Source organism: Pongo pygmaeus, chromosome 1, assembly GCF_028885625.2.
Source record: "Pongo pygmaeus isolate AG05252 chromosome 1, NHGRI_mPonPyg2-v2.0_pri, whole genome shotgun sequence".
NCBI lineage: Eukaryota > Metazoa > Chordata > Mammalia > Primates > Hominidae > Pongo > Pongo pygmaeus.
Window position 1 is genome coordinate 52,703,594 of NC_072373.2, and position 24,264 is coordinate 52,727,857.

At 36.3% G+C, this 24,264-nt stretch overlaps 1 protein-coding gene and 1 pseudogene across 1 annotated transcript in view; both read right to left on the reverse strand.

The window, feature by feature from the left end:
* CFHR4 (complement factor H related 4) overlaps window positions 1-9,366 on the reverse strand; it is a 38,077-nt gene extending 28,711 nt beyond the window's left edge. Inside the window, 1 exon segment of the mRNA XM_054452288.1 lies at window positions 9,248-9,366. Coding sequence (XP_054308263.1) covers window positions 9,248-9,305 — 58 coding nt within the window. The 5' untranslated portion in view covers window positions 9,306-9,366.
* A 3,219-nt stretch (window positions 9,367-12,585) lies between these two features.
* The window catches only part of LOC129036390 (complement factor H-related protein 3-like), a 34,937-nt pseudogene continuing 23,258 nt past the window's right edge, over window positions 12,586-24,264 (reverse strand).

Sequence of the window (24,264 nt, forward strand, 5' to 3'; positions counted from 1 at the left end):
CACTAGCCCCAGGCTCTTGAGATAAGGCAGAGGTTCCATTGAGCGGATTAACACACAAGCCGTCTGCAGACAGCAAATCTGAGTTTTGTAACACACGTCCACTTGGGCTTCTGTAGTCACAGACACCTACTCTAGACGCTGCCGTGGGGCCAGAGCTCAAAAGCACTCATGCGGGCCTCTGCACCTGCCCATCTGCAAGCTGCCCCTAGGGGTTTGAGCTGCGGGGCGACAAAGCAGGTGACACCCCTCTCGCACGTCCTGCGAGGGGAATCAGGGAACTCTCCCATTTCATCTTGATTGAAAGACAAAGGTGCTTTCACCAGTTCAGTCCTTTTCTTTTTTTCTTTCTGTTCCCTTCCATCAGAATTCAGAGCCCTGCCTTTTCTTCTCAGAACAAGTCAATGGAGGGAGCTAGTAGTGTTTTTGTTTGATACCTAATGCAAATGATGAGTGCAGCAAACCAACACAGCATATTTATACATATGTAACAAACCTGCACGTTGTGCACGTGTACCCTAGAACTTAAAGTATAATAATAATAACAAAAAAGTTGAAATTCATTAGCTTGTTATTCTATTTACTGAAAGCAATCTAAGAAATACAGAAAAAGAAATCTGGGAAGATGGCGGAGGAGGAAACACCTGGAATCTGACTACTCACCTTTACAGTTGCATGGCCAGAATTTGTCTGATTGTACTATTTTTGGAGTCTATTGAAGGCCTACAACTTCTAGGGATGACTTAGATCGTAAGTTGCACTCACATTCAGTCAATTTTAGCTCCTAGCACAGTGTCATATATTCATACCGCGCTCCTTAGCCACATGGCAGGCAGCTGTATGTGTATTTATGGAGCAACCTGCACATAGCAGCGGGGAGCCAGAGTGTCTAAAACAACTCGATTCTTCAAATATTTGAGATTTGTGCTCTGATTGCTGGGTTCTTTGATCACAGAGATGCAGACAGAAAGATAGGCGGCCATTGTTTTTCGGCTTTCTCCATTGTTGCAAGCCCCCCCCCCGCTTGGCTGATGTGAATTTGTCCAAGGGGAGATACACTAGGATATTCCAAAGCAACCGCATGAATAGGGAAAATTAGAAAATGACTATGAACACTTAGCAAAAAGTGCAGGCTTGGAAAACACTGGAGACAACCTAAAGTCTATACTACAGGCTAATTCTTGACACAGACATAGCCTACTATAGTCAGACAAAAACAATAAATGAAAACGATGCAGGAAGCCCCTCAACAAACATGTAGAAGGAGAAGAATCTGATTCCCATTGTTACCCATTATTAGATTAAAATGTTCAGTTTTCAACAAAAAGAATATTTTGGCAGCCAGACACTAAACACTAGGATATTCCAAAGCAACCGCATGAATAGGGAAAATTAGAAAATGACTATGAACACTTAGCAAAAAGTGCAGGCTCGGAAAACACTGGAGACAACCTAAAGTCTATACTACAGGCTAATTCGTGACACAGACATAGCCTACAACATTCAGACAAAAACAATAAATGAAAACAATGCAGGAAGCCCCTCAACAAACATGTAGAAGGAGGAGAACCTGATTCCAGTTGTTACCCATTATTAGATTAAAATGTTCAGTTTTCAACAAAAAAAAATTATGTCATACAAAGAAATAGGAAAGTATGGCCTATTAAAAGAAAAAAAATAAACTGAAAGTTTCCCTGAAAAAGCTCTGATGGTAGGTCTATTAGACAGAAACTTTAAAATAACTGTATTAAAGATACTGAAAGAAGTAAAGGAAGATGTGAAGAAAGAAAATGATGTATGATCAAAATGGAAATATGAATAAAGGGATAGAAAGCCTGAAAAGGAACCAAAAAGAAATTCTGAAGGCACAAAGTACAATAATTAAAAGGAAAAGAATCAAAAAAAAAAAAGATTCAGAGGCATAGTAGAGCAAGCAGATAAAAGAATTAACAATTTTAGAAAAACCAAAATTATTGAATCTGAATAACAGAAAAAGAGATTAAAGTATAAAGTGAAAAGAATCTAAGGGACATGGGACACCAGGAAGCAGACCAACATACACAAAGTGGATTTCAGAAGGAGAAGAGAAAGATGAATAGAGAATGTTTGAAGAAATAATGGCATTAATAGAGACCCTCAATAAGTTTAATGAACTTAATGAGATTAACTCAAAGAGATAGATATCAAGACACATTATAATCAAACTTTAATTTCATTAAGTTATTTAATTTGTAGTGATAGGGTCTTGCTCTGTCACCCAGGGAGCAGTGCAGTGGTATGATCATAGCTCACTGCAATCTCAAATTCCTAGTCTAAAGCAATCCTCCTGCCTCAGTCTCTTGAATAGTAAGGACTACAGGCATGCTCTACTATATCAGGCTAAGTTTTTTACTTTAATATAATTTTTTTTGACAGGGTCATGCTCTGGCACCCAGGCCGGAATGCAGTGATGTGATCACACCTCACTGTAGCCTCGACCTCCTGGGCTCAAGTGATCCTTCCACTTCAGTCTCTTGAGTAGCTGGGACTACAGATGCATTTCACCATACCTGAATAATTTGTTGTTGTTGTTGTTGTTTTTAGAGACAGGGTTTTGCCATGCTTGCCAGGCTGGCCTCAAACTTCTGGCCTCAAGCAACTCTTCCCATTCAGCCTGCCAAAGTGCTGGCGTTACAGGAATTAGCCACTATACTTGGTCATAATCAAATTTTTAAATAGCAAAGACACAGAGAGAATCTTGTATGCAGCAAGAGAGAAGCAATTTCTCACAGGTAAGTATTTCTTAGTCAGATTATTAGCAGATTTCTCATCAGAAGTTTATAGGCCAGAAGGCATTGGGCCAATATGTGCAAAATGCTAAAAGAAAAAAACCGTCTTTCAACTAAGAATCCCATATCTGTCAAAAGTGTCCTTCAAAAGTGAAGGAGAAATTAATTCATTCCCAGATAAACAAAAGCTGAGGGAGTTTGAGACCACTAGACTTGCCTTTCAAGAAATGTCTAATAGAGTCCTGAAGGGTAAAGTGGAATAATACTAGACAGTAACTGGACATTGCAGGAAGAAATAATGACCTCAATAAAGGTAAATACATGGGCAATTTAAAAAGGCTAGCATTATGGTAACAATGGTTTTTGTCTCCATTTTTTGTTTTTCTATATGATTTAAGAGACCAGTGAAGTTTAGAAAAACAATTATTAACCTAAAAGCTTTTATTGTTGTAACTCTGGTTTATAACTCCATATTTCATTTTCTACTTAATTTAAGAAACCAATGCATTTAAATGAATTATTAAGTTTTGGGCACATGATGTGTAAAGATGAAATTCTGTGACATTAACAACTGAAAAGGGGGGATGGAGCACTTTTTCTGTATTAGCAAAGTTAAGCAGGTGCAATTTAACTGAGAGTGTTGTAATATATAATAGGTGTAAATGAGAGTTAATATTCAGCTTTGGAGGAATTTTAAGAAGCCATTGGAGAAATTTTTATGTTATCTTCCCAGCTGTTAAGAGTTATCATGGAAGCACATAGAGAGATTAGGTCTGTGTCACCTGAGTCTTAGAATTCATGTAATAAACAAAATTACCTTCTAAGCTACATTGAAAACAAAGTGTGAACAAGACATAAACTTCAGTTTATTAAGCTACTGAGATTTGGGAATACAATTATTCCCAAATAACAGGCAAATCTGCTTCTTGTGTTGGTAAACCTTTTACATCTGAAGATAAACAATGGTATTCCACATACCATCAGCCAAACATAAATCTAATGTGGGTTATCATTTTCTTGCGTTCATTAACCTCTTTCTAACATATTTTCTTAACAATGCTTATAAGTGAAGATCACTCAATTGTGTAGTGAAATATATTTTCCAAGAACTGCTTGTGAGCTACAGTCAAAAATTAAAAGAAAAATAAATTATAAAATCAACTCAAAATATAATTGCAGTTTTTAAAATAGAGTATAATTAAAACAAAGTTTGTATGTGTAATTTTGAATCATACCACTTAAAATGTGGAGGGCTCAGAAGAGATCACTCTTCTACCACCACCCCCCATCCCAGCAACATATGGCAATATCTGTAAAGGTCACCCTTTTAGAAAGTCACTCGACCTCTGAATCGATGTTGGATAATACTGTTACCTGCTTCACTGACTGTGACAGTCCTCATCAAAAGCTAACTTGCTCCCCTTCGTAAGTGTTTTGAAATATCTCAAGACAGTCATTATAATGCTATAACTGTATCTTTTTGCATGCTTCTTACACTACAATTTCTTTAACTCTTCAACTATCTATATATTGTCTTCTATGCTGTGATAGTTTGAAACCAATCATTTTAAAACGTGGTAGACTAAGTACAATATATTATTACAGATATGCTATTTGGTGGGTGAACCATGCAGTTGAGATTAATTTGTTGACACTGAAAAACACCATTTCCTTATGAAGCCTAAAAGAGATAGATGTTCCTCTCAGTACCACCATTGTCCATTAATATTAGGGTTATTAATGAAACTCTTCATTTTCTTCCACTTAACTTCATTGTTAGTTGAATGTTTCCTCATCTGATATTAATGGAATTTTCTTTTTAAAGCTAAATACAAATGTTTCCACTAGGTAAATCTGCCAACAAAGAAATAAAAATTCTTTTTGACTTGAATGCTTCATGAATGATTTATCTGTTCTTAACAGATAAATAATAAAGGCATTTTTGAAAGAAGTTAAAATTTTAATTAAAAATATGTTGCTGATTTTATTTCCTTTGAAGATTAGTTCTCTTGAGATAAATGATATAGAGTAATATTCTTTAAATGTATATATGGATTTCAGTATAGACATAGGTTTGCTGTGATAGCTATTTTCTCTCAGTCAGCTGCAAAAATAACCCATGCTCTATTTATTCATAATATGGTAATTATTGACAGAACATTTTTTGGGGGGAAATTCATATTAATCATTCTCATTACCTCTCTGAAAATTAACTGAACTTCTGCATTTGTGGTGTTCCCTTTCATTCAATTTTTCTATCAAAACAAACAAACACAACAGGCACAAAAAAACCCTGGCAATAATCTTTGATATCATCTTCTTTCAACCATTTTCTTCTGGCATTACAGCAACCATAACTAGTTTCCTGATCCTGACCTCTCATCTTTATAAACTGTTTTCCTGGGTATAAATTAATGATCCTTCATCTGGTCATTTTATTGCTCCACTTAAAATCCTTAGTGGCTCCCAAATCAGCTAACAAGACAAGAAGAACCTCATTCCACTTTATCCACTTCTCCTACATAGTATGGTCTCTTCGGCAATTCTGGAAATTTTATCAGCGTTAGTTTAAACTGAGCTTATCTAAAACTATACCAAGTTATGCTAAAGCTGTCAGTTCAGGGTGCACACATTAGCAATAATTGTTTTTTGGAAAAGAGAGAAAATAAATATTACTATAACATAAGAAAAAATCTGAAATGTACCAAATTATCTCCAGAAATAAAACATTTTGTTGAGTTTTGTGGCATTTTGTTTGTATTAGATGGCATACATTCTTACCATAGTTAGAATTCATATATCAGATAAGACATATTACTGATATAAAAATATAGGTCCACATACGAATATACATATATATTCATACATTCTATATGTATATGTATATATGTATATGTATATACATAGAGAATGTTGAACACCACCACAATTTAAATAGCAAATAATTTATGTTTCTTTATAATTTTGAAACAAGTTTCTTTATATCAAGTTCTTTATAATTCTGAAACAAATGATAGAAATTAATATTTACATTCTATTTGTTATGAAATCTTAAGAATATAACTAAAGAAAAATCTTTAAGTTTGAATCATCATAAATCAGAGAGAACTGGAAGGAGGCTAGTGACACAATAGCTTTAGTATGCAGATGAGAAGACTAAGTTCAGAGAAGTGACATCTTTATTTTCTGGGAGGCGTTTGCTAGTTACAGAACTGGCTCCAGAGGCTTGTTGGGTGACGCATGACAGCTTCTCTGACCCAGTCCCTCAAGCATGGATGCACAGTTTTCTGCTGAGTGTCTCCTCCGTATTGGAAAATCTAACCATCCCTGCTCTGTGTAACCTCCTGAGATACTCTTACATTTTCTTACGATTGCAGGATATTTAGTCCAAGGAAGAAAGGACATAAACTAAAGGAAATCATTTTATTTATTTATTTATTTATTGAGACAGTCTTGCTCTGTCACCAAAGCTGGAGTTCAGTAGAGTGATCTTGGCTTACTGCAACCTCCACCTCCCGGGTTCAAGTGATTCTCCTGCCTCAGGCTCCTGAGTAGCTGAAATTACAGGTGTTTGCCACCACACCTGGCTAATTTTTTGAATTTTTAGTAGAGACAGCGTTTCACCATGTTGGCCAGGCTGGTCTCAAACTCCTGGCCTCAAGTGATCTCCCTGACTTGGCCTCCAAATTGCTGGGATTACAGCCACCGTGACTGGCCAAAAACTCTTTTTCTTAATAAACGATAATTTTCGAACCTGAAGTGAGGTTTTCATAGTTTAGGTTCGTTTCTAAAAATCGTTTCTCCCAATAGAAGGCACTGGAGTTCCATAGAGAAATTATTAGAACTGGGTGTGTAGTAGGAAAAGTCAAGGAAAGCTTGGAACTTTTTGTTATGCGAAAGCTTAATGGGGGCGTGTGAAATACACACAGAAACCAGCTTCTTAGTGAGATTTGAAACTAATTTGAGCATCCCAAAGAAGTACAATGGCAACTGAGTGTAATGCACTGGGTATTGAAAATGATCCTAGTTTGAAAGGGATTTAGAAGCAACCCTGCTCTGAAATACTAATTGTCACCTTTGATACTTTGTTATGGCAACTCTAGTAGATGAATGCAATATTTATACAATTTTAAAAGGATATTCATAATTAAAATAATTTTCCTGACAACCTATTTTTAAATAAATGTAAATAACTTACAAGTTGATGGAAGAAATAATGCTTAATACAAATTCAATGAACATTATAATAGATTACAATTACTAATTTTCTGTCAAGTTTATCTTTCAAATAGCGTGGCTTCCAAAAGAATTATTATTCAGAACTGAAACATCAACTACCATTAAAAACAAAGTTTCTTAGCATAGGCAACTCACAAAGTATGTCCTTCATTAATCATATGAAAAATATTTCTTAGGTTTGCTTTGCCAGATTCTGAATAGATATGAATACAGGTATATATAAACATCAAGTATTCAACTAGACAAAACTCAGCAAAGACAATAGAGCCAAGATATAATTATCAAATTCTGATAAATACCCTCTAAAATATGTATGGTGGGTATCTACATATCCATGAGTAAAGAGTAAAAAATTATTTTAAATTAATAATATTCTTTTAATAAATTGTGTAAATGTCATTGTATTTATCTTCTAGTGCTACCATAAGAAAGTACCACAGATTTCATAGAAATTTATTTTCTTAAGTTCTGGAGGCTAATACTTTGAGATATGGCTGTCAACAGGGTTGCATTCTTCTGAGGCCTCTTCCTTTGCCTTGTAAATGGTTGTATTCTCTCTGTGCCTTACGTGTTCTTTCTCTATATGGTGTGTCCTTATTTTCTCTTCTTATTGACACCAGTTATATTGGAGTAGGGCCCACCTGAATCATTGACCTTTAACTTAATTACATCTTTAAGCTCTCCTTCTCCAAATGCAGTCACATTCTCAGGTATTGGGAATTTGGACTGTTACAAATGAATTTTGGAGGGATGCAGTTGAGCCAATGCTACTGAATTCACAAAGATGTTTCTCTCTACCAAAGACATTATTCCACTAAATGAGTTACTTTCTCCTTTGAGAAATATAGGTGTGACCCAAATTTACAAGACATTTTGCTCAAGTTTACTCTTACAAAGAGTTCATTGGAAGAGACAAGTTTTCAACTGGAATATCAAATAAGAAAGAATTTGTCATCATTCTTTTCTTATACTGCTTTTGAGAAAGTAACTAAGAAAGTAGAGCTTATTCTAATCTAATTTCAGTCATTTCAAAATAGTACTGTTTTTCTCTATTTTTCTGCTTTGCATTCTACTTTAATCTCTGTAATCCTTATTTTAAAAATGTGCCTGTAGCAGTTTAGTTAACAAAGGAAATAACAGGAGAATTTCCTTTTTTTTCATTTTGGCACAAATCAAGGTTGATTTTGCACAGCAATTAAAACTAGTGAATCATGTGATAGATAATACTGTAAAACCTAAATCTGTTTACCTAGAATCAAATAAAGTGGCATAGCTTTGAGAGGAGAGGCTGAGGGCAAAGATACTGCCAAAAATTGATAATGGGGTTTCCAATATTATCCTCCATTACATTTGTTGGAATATTATAAAGTTTTGGATAATTACAAAATTTGTTTTCTTCATTAATGGTGACACACCCTTGATTGTCCATGATTTTTGCCCCATGTGGTTCCAGTGCTAATATTACAATATAGTTCTTTAATACACAAGGCCTGCATTCAAAGAGATAGTTAATATAAAAAATACATGAGTATCGGGGAGAAAACATATCAGAGAACAATGACATAAAGCTATGAAAATTATTTATGTATTTATTTATTGAATATTTGCTAGTGAACTCAGAAATGCAAATTAAAATTTACTATCATTCCAATGTGAGTTAAGTATGTATTCTGCTTTTTGATTACATATATGTTGTGATTTACATATTGCTAATCTTGTTGAAATATTAAATTCATATTAATGTTAATTAGATGTAGCAGCTTTCTTAAGGTATAATAGAAATATAAGAAATGGCATAATTTAAAATATTTTATTTGCTGTTTTGATATATGAATCAATAAAAAATCACTATATTTAAGATTACGAAAGTATCAATCACTCCCAAAGTTTCCCTTGTATTATGAATAAGAAAATTCTGAACATTTTAAGGTTAGAATCTATCTAATGACATGTTTCCTACTTAAAGTTTTATGAATATATTCATGTATCTCCATAATGAATATTAAATGCTTTTTACACTGTAGAATTTGTAAAACAAAGAAAATATTATTTTTTTCTTTAAATTATGAGATATTTTTTCATAAAATTAATTTCTGTTATATTCTCACAAAATATGCTACTTCTACTAGCATAGTGAATATATCCTATTAGATTTATAAAAAAATTATAGACATATGAAGCTAGATATTACACGAAGTTACATTTAAGAGGGAAGCTGAGTGTTTAGATCTCTTTCAACTTACCTTGTCCATTAGCACAGGAAACCCACAAGGAGAGAATGACATTGATTAGTAACAACATGTTACATATTCTCAGCAGTATATTAATACAAAAGTCTCAGTTGCACTGTTTGGGGTTTGAAATCTTTCATTATTAGTTACAAAGTGTGATTCTGAATTTAAGTGCACTACCACAAAGCTAGGGCTTTAAGGTCACTTAGTAAATATCAAAGTTCAGAGAGTTTTGCAAAATGCTTCAATGATTCCTGTTAGTGGTTTCACAATCATCTGTGGAATTGATTCCCTGATATGTACATGTACAGCTTTATTTAGTGACAGTAATGGACCAACTCCAAAAGTAACATAAAACATTAATTCATTTTTATTTCTTATTTTTTGGGTAAAGAGAGTTTTAATACAGGGAACGAAAGGCTTCTGCAACTATTGGAAACATTGAGGGACAAAGGTCGGAAATGGCTATTTTCAGAAAATTCTGAAGTTAAAGAATCTTAGTGATGCCCTCACTAATTATCCATGGCTCTGCAGTGGATGTTTCTCAGGAAAACGTCCAGAAGCAAGGAAAGCTACTGTTGGTGATCTCAGCTGCTACCAGCAGCTGCTGCCAGATAATGCCTTGTCTTTCTCTTCTTCCAAGTCTTCTTTAAGTACATCTCATGGGGGAATCTAAGGAAGAAGCAAGTTATGGAGAAACGGACTTCAGAAACTGTAGTTTCAGACTTATCTTCTGCAATGCAGAAGAAAATGAAGATAGGAGGCGTGTTGACATCACGTTGAAAATAAACATCTGGCACACTCTTCTACTTCTGAAAATCCTGCTGTTTGAGCATGGTAGGTTGTTTTTTTTCCACAAATGGTCATAATACTGTCTCCTATCACACTTAGTCTTCTTACAATGAGAACACAAATTTTAAAATTAAACACTGGAAAATTGTTTGAAGTTCTTCCACAAGCAAATGAATCATAAATGAATAACTCTCAGGGTCCATGTTACTATAATATTCTATTGTCCTTTGCTTTCTAATACACAACTTAATTATTTAAGGATCGTATGAAAACAAACCAGTATGTCTGGACCCCATTCCGCTGTCTGTATTTTCATATGTTTAGAGTAGCATACTGATTTTGAGAACTCACAATAGATCATACTGAGTACAAAAGTTTCAGCATATTCTTGATATCTCAATCTTTTTAAACTTGTGTTTTGGGGTATCTATTATTTTAAGTTACAATAAGGAACAATGGAGATAACCATTAGATCTGGCTGCCTGAGAGCTGGGCAGAACAGAGCCATATTTCTCTTCTTACAAAAGCAAATAGGAGAAATATCGCTGAATTCTTTTTCTCAGCAAGGAACAGCCCTGAGAAAGAGAATGCATTCCTAGGGGGAGGTCTCTGAAATGGCTGCTCTGGGAATGTCTGTCTTATACTGTTGCAGATAAGGGATGAAATAAGCCCTGGTCTCCAGTAGCACTCCCAGGCCTCTTAGGACGAGGAAATCCCGCCCAGTAAATTTTAGTCAGACCGGTTGTCTGCTCTCAAACCCTGACTCCTAATAAGATGTTATCAATGACAATGCATGCCCGAAACTTCATTAGCAATTTTCATTTTGTCCTGGTGCTCTGCCCCCATTTGCCTTGTGGTATTTTATTGCCTTGTGAAGCATGTGATCTCTGTGACCCACACCCTATTTGTACACTCCCTCCCCTTTTGAAAATCAGTAATAAAAACTTGCTGGTTTTGCAGCTTCGGGGGAATCATGGAACCTGCTGACATGTGATGTCTCCCACAGACACCCAGCTTTAAAATTTCTCTCTTTTGTACTCTTTCCCTTTATTTCTCAGACCAGCTGACACTTAGGGAAATAGAAAATAACCTACATTGAATTGTCAGGGGCTAGTTTCCCCGAATAAGCCCCAAAATCTATTTTAAGAACATTTTTCTTAATTCATTTATACTAAAGCATTTATGACAATGCTAGTAATAAAACAGGTCACTACAGGTGTATATTACTTTTTTAAAGAAAATCATAACAGAATTTTGTACAGTAAGAGTCCAGGCTAATTTGTAGTTGAGACATATGTAAAAAGGGAAAAAAAGGATTAAAAAGATGAATTCCTTTGTTATTCAAGACATTTTCTCTTTCATAATAAGAAAATCTTAAAAGAATAATTAATAAAAATTTACTATGAGTTTTTTATGATGAGTAACATTTTTGTAAACTAGACCTCATATTAAGCATAGACATTAAAAAAAAGAAATGAAAACAGTATGCATGAATATCCTAAATATTAACTTCACTTAATGTGAGCATATTAAACATTACTTCACAAATATTACTGAGAGGTGGGTGGATCACTGGAGGTCAGGAGTTCAAGACCAGCCTGGCTAACATGGCAAAACCCCTTCTCTACTAAAAATACAAAAATTAGGTAGATGTGAGATGGCGGGTGCCTGTAATCCCAGCTATTCAGGAGGTTGAGGCAGGAGAATTGCTTGAACACGGAAGGCGGAAGTTGCAGTGAGCCAAGATCACGCCACTGCACTCCAGCCTGGATGATAACAGAGCAAGACTCTCTCTCTCTCTCTCTCTCTCCCTCTCTCTCTCTCTCTATATATATATATATATAAAATATATAATATATCTTTATATATATTTTATATATATAATATATATCTTTATATATATTATATATATATACAGATATACATATATTACCTAGTGGCTTTGCAAAAAATAGCACAAACTGAGCCAACTGTTCCTAGAAAATCTTCATAAATATCTAGATAGTATGGTAGGGAAATCTTTCAATAGAGCAGAAATTAGTACCATCTAGAAATATTTCATCTCTCTACTACCTATATATTTGCAAAAAATTTCTAAAGGGAAGATATTCGGAATTGGACATATCCTACAGTGCCAAATCTACAAATTATAAAGTTTAAATTATTTTGATATTATGCACTATGCATCCATATCTTTATTAAAAACATTACTTTTATATCTAGGAGAAAGAGTTTGATATAGAAGGCTAATCACATAAAACAGGTATATACAACAGTTATAAAGGTCTCAGCTAAAAAGAAATAAGTTTAAACCAGAATACACATAAAGCTCCCTAACTCATCTCTGTAACACAGAATGCTTTAGAGTGGGAAAAGCCTGAATGGAAAAGAACACTAATATTTGAGTAATTAATGTGAAAAGGAAAAAAATTGATGTCTGCTTTGTTCCTCAAAGTTTTTTTCTTATGTTTTCAAATGAAATTATATCAGCCCCCATAAAAAGACTAAAGTTAGTAAACTTTGTGTATCATCTGGATAATCAATACAAACATAATAAATTACTTGCTAACGCATGTGGGTTGAGCTGACCATCCATTTTTCTGACATGTAATTCATCCTGATATTTCACCATCTGCTGTTATATATCCTAGTTTGCATTGATATTTTGCTTGTTTATTTAAGTCATATATATACTGAGATTCAGAAATAAACCCATTCTCAATATCTATACTTGATTTGGAACATGTTTCTAAAAAGGAAGAGAATAAGAAAAAGACAAGCATATGTTCAATAACATTTTATAAGAATGTAAATAATATGCAGATATAAAAAATAATGAGTCATTTGTAACTGAAAACTTGGACAATCATAAGCATTCAAATACTTAAGTCAAGGAAAATAAGTTATGAGTTGCCAAAGACATTATATCAAGACTCTCCATCATTTTCTAAAACAAGGCATTATTTAAGACTCTTATAATTATTTCTAAGAAATTATTGGAAATCTGTTGGTCTAATGGATTTGGAATTCTACAGCATGTCAGAACTCAATAGACAATGAGTATTATTTCTTAAGACTTTCTTTTTGTTTGTTTTTGTTTTTGTTTTTATTTTTTTATTTTATTTTTTATTATTATTATACTTTAGGTTTTAGGGTACATGTGCACAATGTGCAGGTTAGTTACATATGTATACATGTGCCATGCTGGTGCGCTGCACCCACTAACTCGTCATCTAATCTTGCCTATTTTAGATCTTTTAGGCATTCCAAAACTCATTTAACCAATTGGAGTGTCTGAGATCCCGTGATGATCTTAGAAAATCTGCCAAAATAATTGTCATAGCCTTTGGCTCCAAGAATTTGAAATGCCATTCTTACTGTGTGCTTCAAAGTAAATGGAAATGTGGAGTTCAAAGAAGATGAGAGACAGTAACAGATTTATTTATCTTGAAAGGCCAAAATGATGATTCCTCAAATTATGTAGAACTGAACTTGAAAGAGTGGATGATACTGTCTCTGTAAACTGATGTTAGAAATTACTGTCAGTTCCTAGGTTGCTTCCCAGAAATCAGCTTCATTTATAAATAACTCATGGATAAGGAGAAAATCGGAAGAGGAAACATCAAATATTTTGAATTGAATGATAATTAAAACATATTAAGTAAAACTTGGTGAGATGACACTCAAATAGTGCTTAGAGGGAAATTTATCATTATATACCTATAAAAGAAAAGAGTAAAACTGAAAATAAATTATTATTTATAATAAATTATAACAAAGAAAGCAAACAAAATCCAGCATGAGTATAAGTTTTGAAACAAATTCAAATATAAGTAGAAATCAAATAGAAAACAAAGAGTAGAGACAATTTAAAAAGGTAAAAGGTCAGGCAAGAATAATCAAGTAAAACAGAGTTCCAGCCACAAATAAGGAAATGGAACCAAATAGATGAAAATAACATTTTCAGACATTGGAAAGCAGGAAGCACCTAATTCCAGAGAAAAAGGGACAATGAGATGAGTTCCATCATCAAAGTGACTTTATGCTGGAAGAAATTTTCCAAACAGCAGCATGGAGAAGGAGAATTCAAGCAGAAAATGGCAGACTTGCTGAGTAGAAAAAACAAAACTCAGTGCTCCCAAAGAAGATGAGGTCACTAGAATCTGCAGGAAAAAGAGTCAGAAAAGAAGAACCTCTGGAGTGAAAGGGCTCTACAAATTTCCACAGCAACTCCCTAGATTATTTGGCTGAATATTGACACTCTGGAGAGTAGAGTAAAACTCCCCAAGAATGGACCAAGGATAGCTATCAGATGAAGAACACTACCAGAGAACAAAAAGATAAAGGATTCCCAGAGCACACACGACACAGGGAGACATTTAAATGGAAGCAACAATCAGAGTAGAAAGACTCGTTTGAACATCTAGGTCATTTAGTAGAGACATCAGAAGCAGCTTAATATTCTGAACAAACTATCTCAGGGGTTTACCCAGAGGCTAGAACTGTGTCCCAGTTCTAAAAAAGGCTAAGCCAGCTTTTTAAAAGCTTAAAAATAAGCCTTGAAAGAACTAAGTTGACCCATAACAAACTTAGACTTAAAAAAAAATTAAAACAAGTAATCCTTGGGGTCTCACAGATGTACAGACTTGAGAAGTTCCAAAGCTGCTTCTCTTAGCCAAAATACAGAGTGGAATTAAAAAAAAAAATCCACATTTTGGCAATAATACCTTCTTCACACCTTTGGGTATATACCCAGTAATGGGATGGCTAGGTCAAATGGTATTTCTAGTTCTAGATCCCTGAGGAATCACCACACTGTCTTCCACAATGGTTGAACTAGTTTACAGTCCCACCAACAGTGTAAAAGTGTTCCTATTTCTCCACATCCCCTCCAGAACCTGTTATTTCCTGCTTTTTAAAGATCGCCATTCTAACTGGTGTGAGATGATATCTCATTGTGGTTTTGATTTGCATTTCTCTGATGGCCAGTGATGATGAGCATTTTTTCATGTGTCTGTTGGCTGCCTAAATGTCTTCTTTTGAGAAGTGTCTGTTCATATCCTTTGTCCATTTTTTGATGGGGTGGTTTTTCTCTTGTAAATTTGTTTGAGTTCTTTGTAGATTCTGGATATTAGCCCTTTGTCAGTTGAGTAGATTGCAAAAATGTTCTCCCATTCTGTAGGTTGCCTGTTCACTCTGATGGTAGTTTCTTTTGCAGTGCAGAAGCTCTTTAGTTTAATTAGATCCCATTTGTCAATTTTGGCTTTTGTTGCCATTGCTTTTGGTGTTTTAGACATGAAGTCCTTGCCCATGCCTATGTCCTGAATGGTAATGCTTAGGTTTTCTTCTAGGGTTTTTATGGTTTTTAGGTCTAACATTTAAGTCTTTAATCCATCTTGAATTAATTTTTGTGTAAGGTGTAAGGAAGGGATCCAGTTTCCGCTTTCTACATATGGCTAGCCAGTTTTCCCAGCACCATTTGTTAAATAGGGAATCCTTTCCCCATTTCTTGTTTTTGTCAGGTTTGTCAAAGATCAGATAGTTGTAGATGTGTGGTATTATTTCTGAGGGCTCTGTTCTGTTCCACTGGTCTGTATCTCTGTTTTGGTACCAGTATCATGATGTTTTGGTTGCTGCAGCATTGTAGTATAGTTTGAAGTCAGGTAGCGTGATGCCTCCAACTTTGTTCTTTTGTCTTAGGATTGACCTGGCAATGCGGGTTTTTTTTTGGTTCCATGTGAACTTTAAAGTAGTTTTTTCCAATTCTGTGAAGAAAGTCATTGGTAGCTTGATGGGGATGGCATTGAATCTATAATTTACCTTGGGCATTATGGCCAAAATAAACGGAATATACATTCTTCTCAGCACCACACTGCACCTGTTCCAAAATTGACCACATAGTTGGAAGTAAAGCACTCCTCAGCAAATGTAAAAGAACAGAAGTTATAACAAACTGTCTCTCAGACCACAGTGCAATCAAACTAGAACTCAGGATTAAGAAACTCACTCAAAACCACTCAACTACATGGAAACTGAACAACCTGCTCCTGAGTGACTACTGGGTACATAACGAAATGAAGGCAGAAATAAAGACATTCTTTGAAACCAACGAGAACAAAGACACAACGTAGCATAATCTCTGGGACACATTTAAAGCAGTGTAGAGGGAAGTTTATAGCACTAAATGCCCACAAGAGAAAGCAGGAAAGATCTAATATTGACACCCTAACATCACAATTAAAATAATTAGAGAAGCAATAGCAAACACATTCAAAAGCTAGGAGAAGGCAATAAATAACTAAGATCAGAGCAGAACTGAAGGAGGTAGAGACACAAAAAACCCTTCAAAAAATCAATGAATCCAGGAGCTGGTTTTTTGAAAAGATCAACAAAATTGATAGACCACTAGCAAGACTAATAAAGATGAAAAGAGAGAAGAATCAAATAGATGCAATAAAAAATGATAAAGGGGATATCACCACCAATCCCACAGAAATACAAACTACCATCAGAGAATACTATAAACACCTCTATGCAAATAAACTAGAAAATCTAGAAGAAATGGATAAATTGCTCGACACATACACCCTCCGAAGACTAAACCAGGAAGAAATTGAATGTCTTAATAGGCTAATAACAGGCTCTGAAATTAAGGCAATAATTAATAGCTTACCAACCAAAAAAAGTCCAGGACCAGACGGATTCACAGCCGAATTCTACCAGAGGTACAAGGAGGAGCTGGTATCATTCCTTCTGAAACTATTCCAATCAATAGAAAAACAGGGAATCCTCCCTAACTCATTTTATGAGGCCAGCATCATCCTGGTACCAAAGCTTGGCAGAGACACAACAAAGAAAGACAATTTTAGACCAATATCCTTGATGAACATCCATGCAAAAATCCTCAATAAAATACTGGCAAACGGAATCCAGCAGCACATCAAAAAGATTATCCACCATGATCAAGTGGGCTTCATCCCTGGGATGCAAGGCTGGTTCAACATATGCAAATCAATAAACGTAATCCATCATATAAACAGAACCAAAGACAAAAACCACATGATTATCTCATAGATGCAGAAAGGGCCTTTGACAAAATTCAACAACCCTTCATGCTAAATACTCTCAATAAATTAGGTATTGATAGGACGTGTCTAAAAATAGTAAGAGCTATTCATGACAAACCCACAGCCAATATCATACTGAATGGGCAAAAACTGGAAGCATTCCCTTTGAAAACTGGCACAAGACAGGAATGCCCTCTCTCACCACTCCTATTCAACATAGTTGTTGGAAGTTCTGGCCAGGACAATCAGGCAGGAGAAAGAAATCAAGGGTATTCAATTAGGAAAAGAGGAAGTCAAATTGTCCCTGTTTGCAGATGACATGATTGTATATCTAGAAAACCCCATCATCTCAGCCCAAAATCTCCTTAAGCTGATAAGCAACTTCAGCAAAGTCTCAGGATACAAAATCAATGTGCAAAAATCACAAGTATTTTTATACAACAATAACAGACAAACGGAGAGCCAAATCATGAGTGAACTCCCATTCACAACTGCTTCAAAGAGAATAAAATACCTGGGAATCCAACTTGCAAGTCACCTCTTCAAGGAGAACTACAAACCACTGCTCAATGAAATAAAAGAGGACACAAACAAATGGAAGAACATTCCATGCTCATGGATAGGAAGAATCAATATATTTTTATTTTTTTAACATCCTGGAAAATGTTTATTGCATACAGTTAACTTAAAACACCTGAGATATATTTAACTTCAACCATGTAAAAATAAACATATTCATAGGAGAAAGAATGTAACAGCATAAGCCTAAATTCACAGTGTTGTATTTGGATGGCATGATTTCTTTTTAAAATATCTCTCTACTGAAGGCTTCAATTCTGGTGATAGAGGCTGTTGTGGCAAGAGACAAGGGACACGTAAGAGTCCTCAATGAGTGCAAAGGACTGGATTCACTGCAAGACCCAACACACACGGGCACTCAGGAGCTCCTACTCATGCCCACTGAACACAAGCATTCTGAAAATCATGGTATCTTTTAAACATAATTATCAATATAAATCACAATTTATGATACTTGGATCAGGTGATCCAAGTTCTAGCTCAGTTTAGTTTATACACTCTAAAACCACCCATTTTCAAGGTATAGTTTGATGTGTTTTAGGAAATGTATACAGCTACACCTCCAACACCCCAATCCAGCTTCAGAACCCTTCCTTCACTTCAGAGAGTTCCCTCATGTTGTTCTGCAGTAAATTCCAACTCCTACCCCAGCCCCCAAGCAATACTGATCTGCTTTGTATCTTTATCCATAGTCTTGCCTTTGCTATATGGTTCAATTAAAGAAAATCATACAACTTATAGTCTCTTATGTCTGGATTGTATGTTGCTGCATATATCAGCAATTCATTCCTTTCTAGTGTTGAACAATATTCTATGAAGACACCACATTTTGTTTATCCATTCACCAGGTCATGGACATCTGGGTTGATACTGCATTTTGGCTATTATGTATAAGGCTGCTACATCCATTTGCATACAAATCTTCACTTGGACAAATGTCTTAATTTCTTGGGTACATACCAAGAAAAGCAGAATGGGTACATTCCACTCCAAGACCACTCCAAGACCTGGAGTGGAACTGCCAGGTCACACGGTAACTCCTTACGTAACTTGTTGAGAGACTGTCAAACTGTTTTCCAAGGCAGCTGTACTACTTTACATTCCCGTCAACAATGTAAGAGGGCTCCGGTCTCTCTACATCGTCACTAACACTTATTATCTGTTTTTTGATACTGGCCATCTGATGCTGTACTGGTAGCTCTTCGTGATTTTAACTGGCATTTCCCTAAATGACCAATGATGTAGAGACTCTTTTCATTCCAGCTCATTCAGAAGGCAAAAACAGTAATTGCCATATATGGAATGCCTGTAATCCACCAGGTGCTTTTCATGTGAAATCTCACTTAACATCATAACAACCCTGGGAGTTAGGTGGTTTACAAATGAGCGAACTAAGGTCTCAGACAGGTTAATTAACTTACAAAGGTGACACAGGAGTAAGCTGAAAGTCGACATTTGACTTCAGGTCTGCTGGTTTCCAAAGTCTGTGTGCTTTCTGTGGCAATGTCTGGAAGATGCAGTTTCCTATGTCATCAGAATCCACAATCCTCCCATTGGAAAGTCTGCCACGTCGTGCACATGCAACTCCAAGAGCAGCCGGAGCAGCAGCACCGCCACCTTGGCAGGCTGGCGCCTCATGGGTCCCTTCCATGCTCTACGGCGTGCCCCGGACAACCGGATCGCAGGTGCGGTTAGCTACTTGGCCCCTAGCGCTGGGTGGGCTGGCTGACTCGAGCGGGGAGCCAGCGAGCACTGGGGGACCCCGCGCGGAGCCGGCTGGAGCCTGGGCGCGCCGCGCAGCTCTCGCCGCGCTCCGCCCCAGGCAGCCGTTAAACCAGCCTTTTAAAAGCTTAAAAATAAGCCTTGAAAAGAATCAAGTTGACCCATAATAAACTTAGACTATTAAAACAAAATTTAAAACAAGTAATCCTTGGGGGCCACACAGATGTACAGACTTCAGAAGTTCCAAAGCTGCTTCTCTTAGCTAAAATACAGAGTGGAGTTAAAAAAATAATTTTTTTTAAATTTTATTTTTTATAACCCACCTTTTGGCAATAATTCCCTCTCCCCACCTGCCTCCAAAAAACACAGTAAATCTTTTATGGTATACTCACCCTACTCCAGCCAAACACCCTACTCCAGCCAAACAACATATCAAAAGTTGTGGAATGACACTAGAGCAGTATGAAATAAATTGGTGTCACTAAATACCTGGGACAGAAAATGGCAGTGTTCCACTTCAGTAACCTTAGCCTCTACCATTAGATATTAGAAAAAGTAGAAAAAATTAATCTCAAAGTAAGCAGAAGAAATAATACAATAAAGATCAGAGATGAAATAATAAGTAAATATGTATATAAACAAGGAAACCAAAAGCTTGTTATTTTAGATCTCTATAATTGAGAAACCATAGACAGACTGAATCAGAAAAAAAAGATGACACAAATTGCTTATAACAGCAATGACAGAAATGACATCATTCTGGTTTTTACATATATTAAAATAAAAATAAAGAAATATTCTGAATAATGCCATGTCAATAAATTCAATAACTTGAATGAACTAGAAACTTACTAAAGCCACAAACTGTCATAGCTCACTGAAGAAGGATTAGGTAGCATTAATAAATTATATCTATTAAACAAATTGAATTTGTAGTTGAAGCATGAAAAACAAAATATTTAGTGATAAATCTAATAAAATACAGGATCTGTATGCTGAAAATCACAAAAAAAAACTAGTGTAAGAATGTATGATCTTACTAAATCAAAGGATATATAATGTTCATGGACTGAATTTTTTTTTTTTTTTTTTTTTTTTGAGACGGAGTCTCGCTCTGTCGCCCAGGGTGGAGTGCAGTGGCGCAATCTCGGCTCACTGCAAGCTCCGCCTCTCGGGTTCACGCCATTCTCCTGCCTCAGCCTCCCTAGTAGCTGGGACTACAGGCGCCCGCCACTACCCCTGGCTAATTTTTTGTATTTTTAGTAGAGACGGGGTTTCACCGCGTTAGCCAGGATGGTCTCGATCGATCTCCTGACCTCGCGATCCACTCGACTCGGCCTCCCAAAGTGCTGGGATTATAGGCGTGAGCCACCGCGGCCGGCCTGGACTGAAAAATTTAATACTGTTACATGTCAGTTCTCCCCAGATTCATCTATGAATGTGTCCCAGTTCTAGTGAATAACCAAGCACAATGTTTTGCAGATATGGACATGCTGATTCTAAAGTCATACAGAAAGGCAAAGGGGCTAAAATAGCTAAACAATTCTTCAAAAGATAAGAGAAGTTGAAAAGCTCACATTACCAAATTTTAAGACTTAGAAAAAGCTACAGTGAGTAAAAGGATCTCTTGACACTGGTGAAAGGATAAACACACAGAAGAATAGAAGAGAAAATGGTGTCCAGAAATAGACTCACATGCATGGATCGATTTTATAAATAGCTTCTATTCTATTTTGTTATAACACTATCAGGTTCACATGCCCACTGTTTAGCAATAGACCAATACGCTGAGACAGTAGAGTTTGCAGCAAAGAAAAACTTTAATCAATGCAAGGGCACCAAACAAGGAAATGGGAGGATTCTCAAGCCCCAAATGTGTTCTGTGAAGGGGTTCTGGGCAAGGGACTTTAAGGGGATCATGGAGGGTGAGGGGCTAGAAAATTTGGGTTGTCAATTGGTCAGGGTAAGGGGGATGAAATCACTGGGATGTGGAACCTGCATTATTTCATGAGTCAGCTTTTTGCTGGGCTCTTTAGACCAGCTGATTTGTGTGTGTGTGTGTGTGTGTGTGTGTGTGTGTGTGTGTGTGTATGTGTGTGTATGTATGTTTGTTTTTTGTTTTTAAGACATGGTCTTGCTCTGTTGCCCAACTGGATTTCAGTAGCGTGACCTCAGCTCACTGCAACTTCTGCCTCCCAGGCTCAAGTGGTCCTCCCACCTCAGATCTCCTGAGCAGCTGGTACTACAGACCTATGTCATGATGCCTGGCTAATTTTTAAAAATTTTTTGTGAAAATGTGGTTTTGCCTTGTTGACGAGTATATTGATAGGTTTTCTTGGTATGCCGAACCTAAAGGAGAAACTCATGCAGAAAGATTATAGTCTTACAATGTCTTAGATTTTATCTGTAGAAAAGAAAAGGACCAAAAGGTCTTGTGACAAGGGCTACATTATCCTAGGGTGGTAGTAATCCGTGACCAGCTACAAAGAAGTAGGACAAAGGTAAAGCTGGCCTAATGATTACTGCTGATTGTCCTGAAAGCATAGATGAATTTTCCCCCCTTAATCAATTTTATATAATTTTCTTAGGGACAGTTTCGGTTCCTCCCGGGCTTGATCCCTTCTTAATCTTGAGGTGTAACAGCTAATATGGTGGGAAACAGGCAATGACGACTCTAGCTTCTTTTTGCTGACAAGGGGCACAGTCAGAGAATGAGTCGGGATTAGAGGAAGGAAACCGTATTGTAACAACCTGCAAGTTGTTACACCCGGCTGAAGGTGCTGCATGAACATGTTAGTACTTCAGTCTATGGTTTTATTGTAATATTTAGTTGAATAGCAGCCTATGATGTAAATTGTAAGCTCTATAAACAGAATTGTGAGCTTGAACTTTAAGAGCCGTTGGAAAATGGACTGGAAAACGTGGAGTATCGAGGGGAAAAGCTCAAAAAACTAGTCAGACTTAGGGTCTGTGGTATAGACATACGGTCTCCAGCGAGTCTGCTGAAAGATTTTCTTTAGCTTGGTTTTTATTTTACCGGAAGCATTGATATAAGTACAACAGGTGGTATTGATCACTGTACAGACTCCTCTCGGTAAAGCCAAGAGAAAATCAAGTGTAGCTCCATTGTTAAGAACTATCTGGGTAAGTAAATTTAAAGAGTTTTCTCAGCCTTAGTGTTCTTAGCAGCCTCATTTGCAATTATTCCTAAGGTTGCCAATAAGTTTCTGATCATGGCCCAGTTAGTGTATACTTCATAGCTAGGAATTGTGATGCCCAAGAAGGCACTGTCACCGGATATATTGATATATGCCTGGCAGTGGCTTTTGGAGTCCGTGGGAAAATGGGCAGAATCTTTTGTCATTAGGATGGACTTAACAGTGTCCCAATAAGTGAGAGCCCTCAATATACAGGTTATTGAGACACCAGTGAGCTTGTCCTAACAGAGGAGGGTCTGATCCTGTGTCACAAATAAACATTTGCCAAGGGGGCACACAAGTGAAGCCCTCAAAGATGCATGTATGGATGGATTTTTTCATGGGGAATATAGACAAATGGAACTGAACTGTGGATGTTTTTCTACAGGCTCCCCAAAATTTGTGTGATATTCCCCACTGTAAATATTTTTGGCACAGCAAAGAGAAACTTTTAATTTTATTTCCCTTCTCCTGGCTGCATTTGTCTACCCATTATGCCATGGGCCATGGAGGGCCTATGTTATGGAATGACTTTCCATTTATGATAGACAGAGAGAGATTGAGACGTGGGGTGGTGATTTCTTGGTGTACTACCAGTTGGACTGGAAATTAGCCATGGAAAGAAGCTGGTGCAGATAGGTAGTCGTATTTGGGACATCCAGAAAGTCAGTGACAAGTATGACTAACAGAAAATGCTTATTTTGAGTCGTCTGAGGGAGTTACTGACAGATCCATCATTCTGGTAGGTTTCTTCCAGTGGCAATACCTTGAAACAGTTTAACTACAGTTTTGTTATCCCTGTCTAGGCATTGCAGTAAAAGGAAATTTATTAGAAGTTTTAAAACAAGAGTGACCATTTCTAAATTTTAGAATGTCCAAATAATGGGAGGCAGGAGACTAAGTCAGCATGGTATAGGATGTCCGGAAAATCTGTAAGTCTAGCAATTGTAATGACCAAGGCAATTGTTAAGTAAAATCTATAAGTGTAGCAATTGTAATGACCAAGGCAATTATAATGACCAGGTAAATCTATGGGTTAAGCATTCAGTAAGGCACGGAATAGACAGGAAGGTATCTCACCTTTTTATGTAAAATAATTATAACAAAAATTCCTATTATGCTCAAAGTAACTATTGTAGTTGTCAAGAGGACATGTGTTTTGTCTAATTTTCTTAAAGTTAGTTATTTATATGATATTTTTCTTCAAAAGATATTTGAGGCCCATCAAAGATGTACTTATCCATTCAGATAGGGTTGGCCTCTCTACATTTCTTGATAGCACTAGAGTCTGGCGGGGTGGGTTTTATATGGCTGTGATGAATCCAGGGTCTAAGTCCTTCATCTGAACAGAGGAATGAGTCACCAGTCATGCATTGTATGGCCTCTTTCACTGTGTTTTCAAGTGGTCCTCAGGATGTTGACTTTTCCTGGTCTTGAGCAAAATCCAGTCTCTTGGTTGGATGCAATGCAAGAGAATGTCAGTTGGATACCTCAATCTGCTGGAACCACAAACTCATGAATAGTAATTAAAGTGTGACCTAAAGATTGTATATATTTGATAATATCTAATTTCTTTATGTGTATATTATTGGCATTCCTTAGTCTGAGAAGAGAACAGAAGAATGATCTCCCATATAAAATTTATAAAGGGCTTATTTAAGCCCACTTTTAG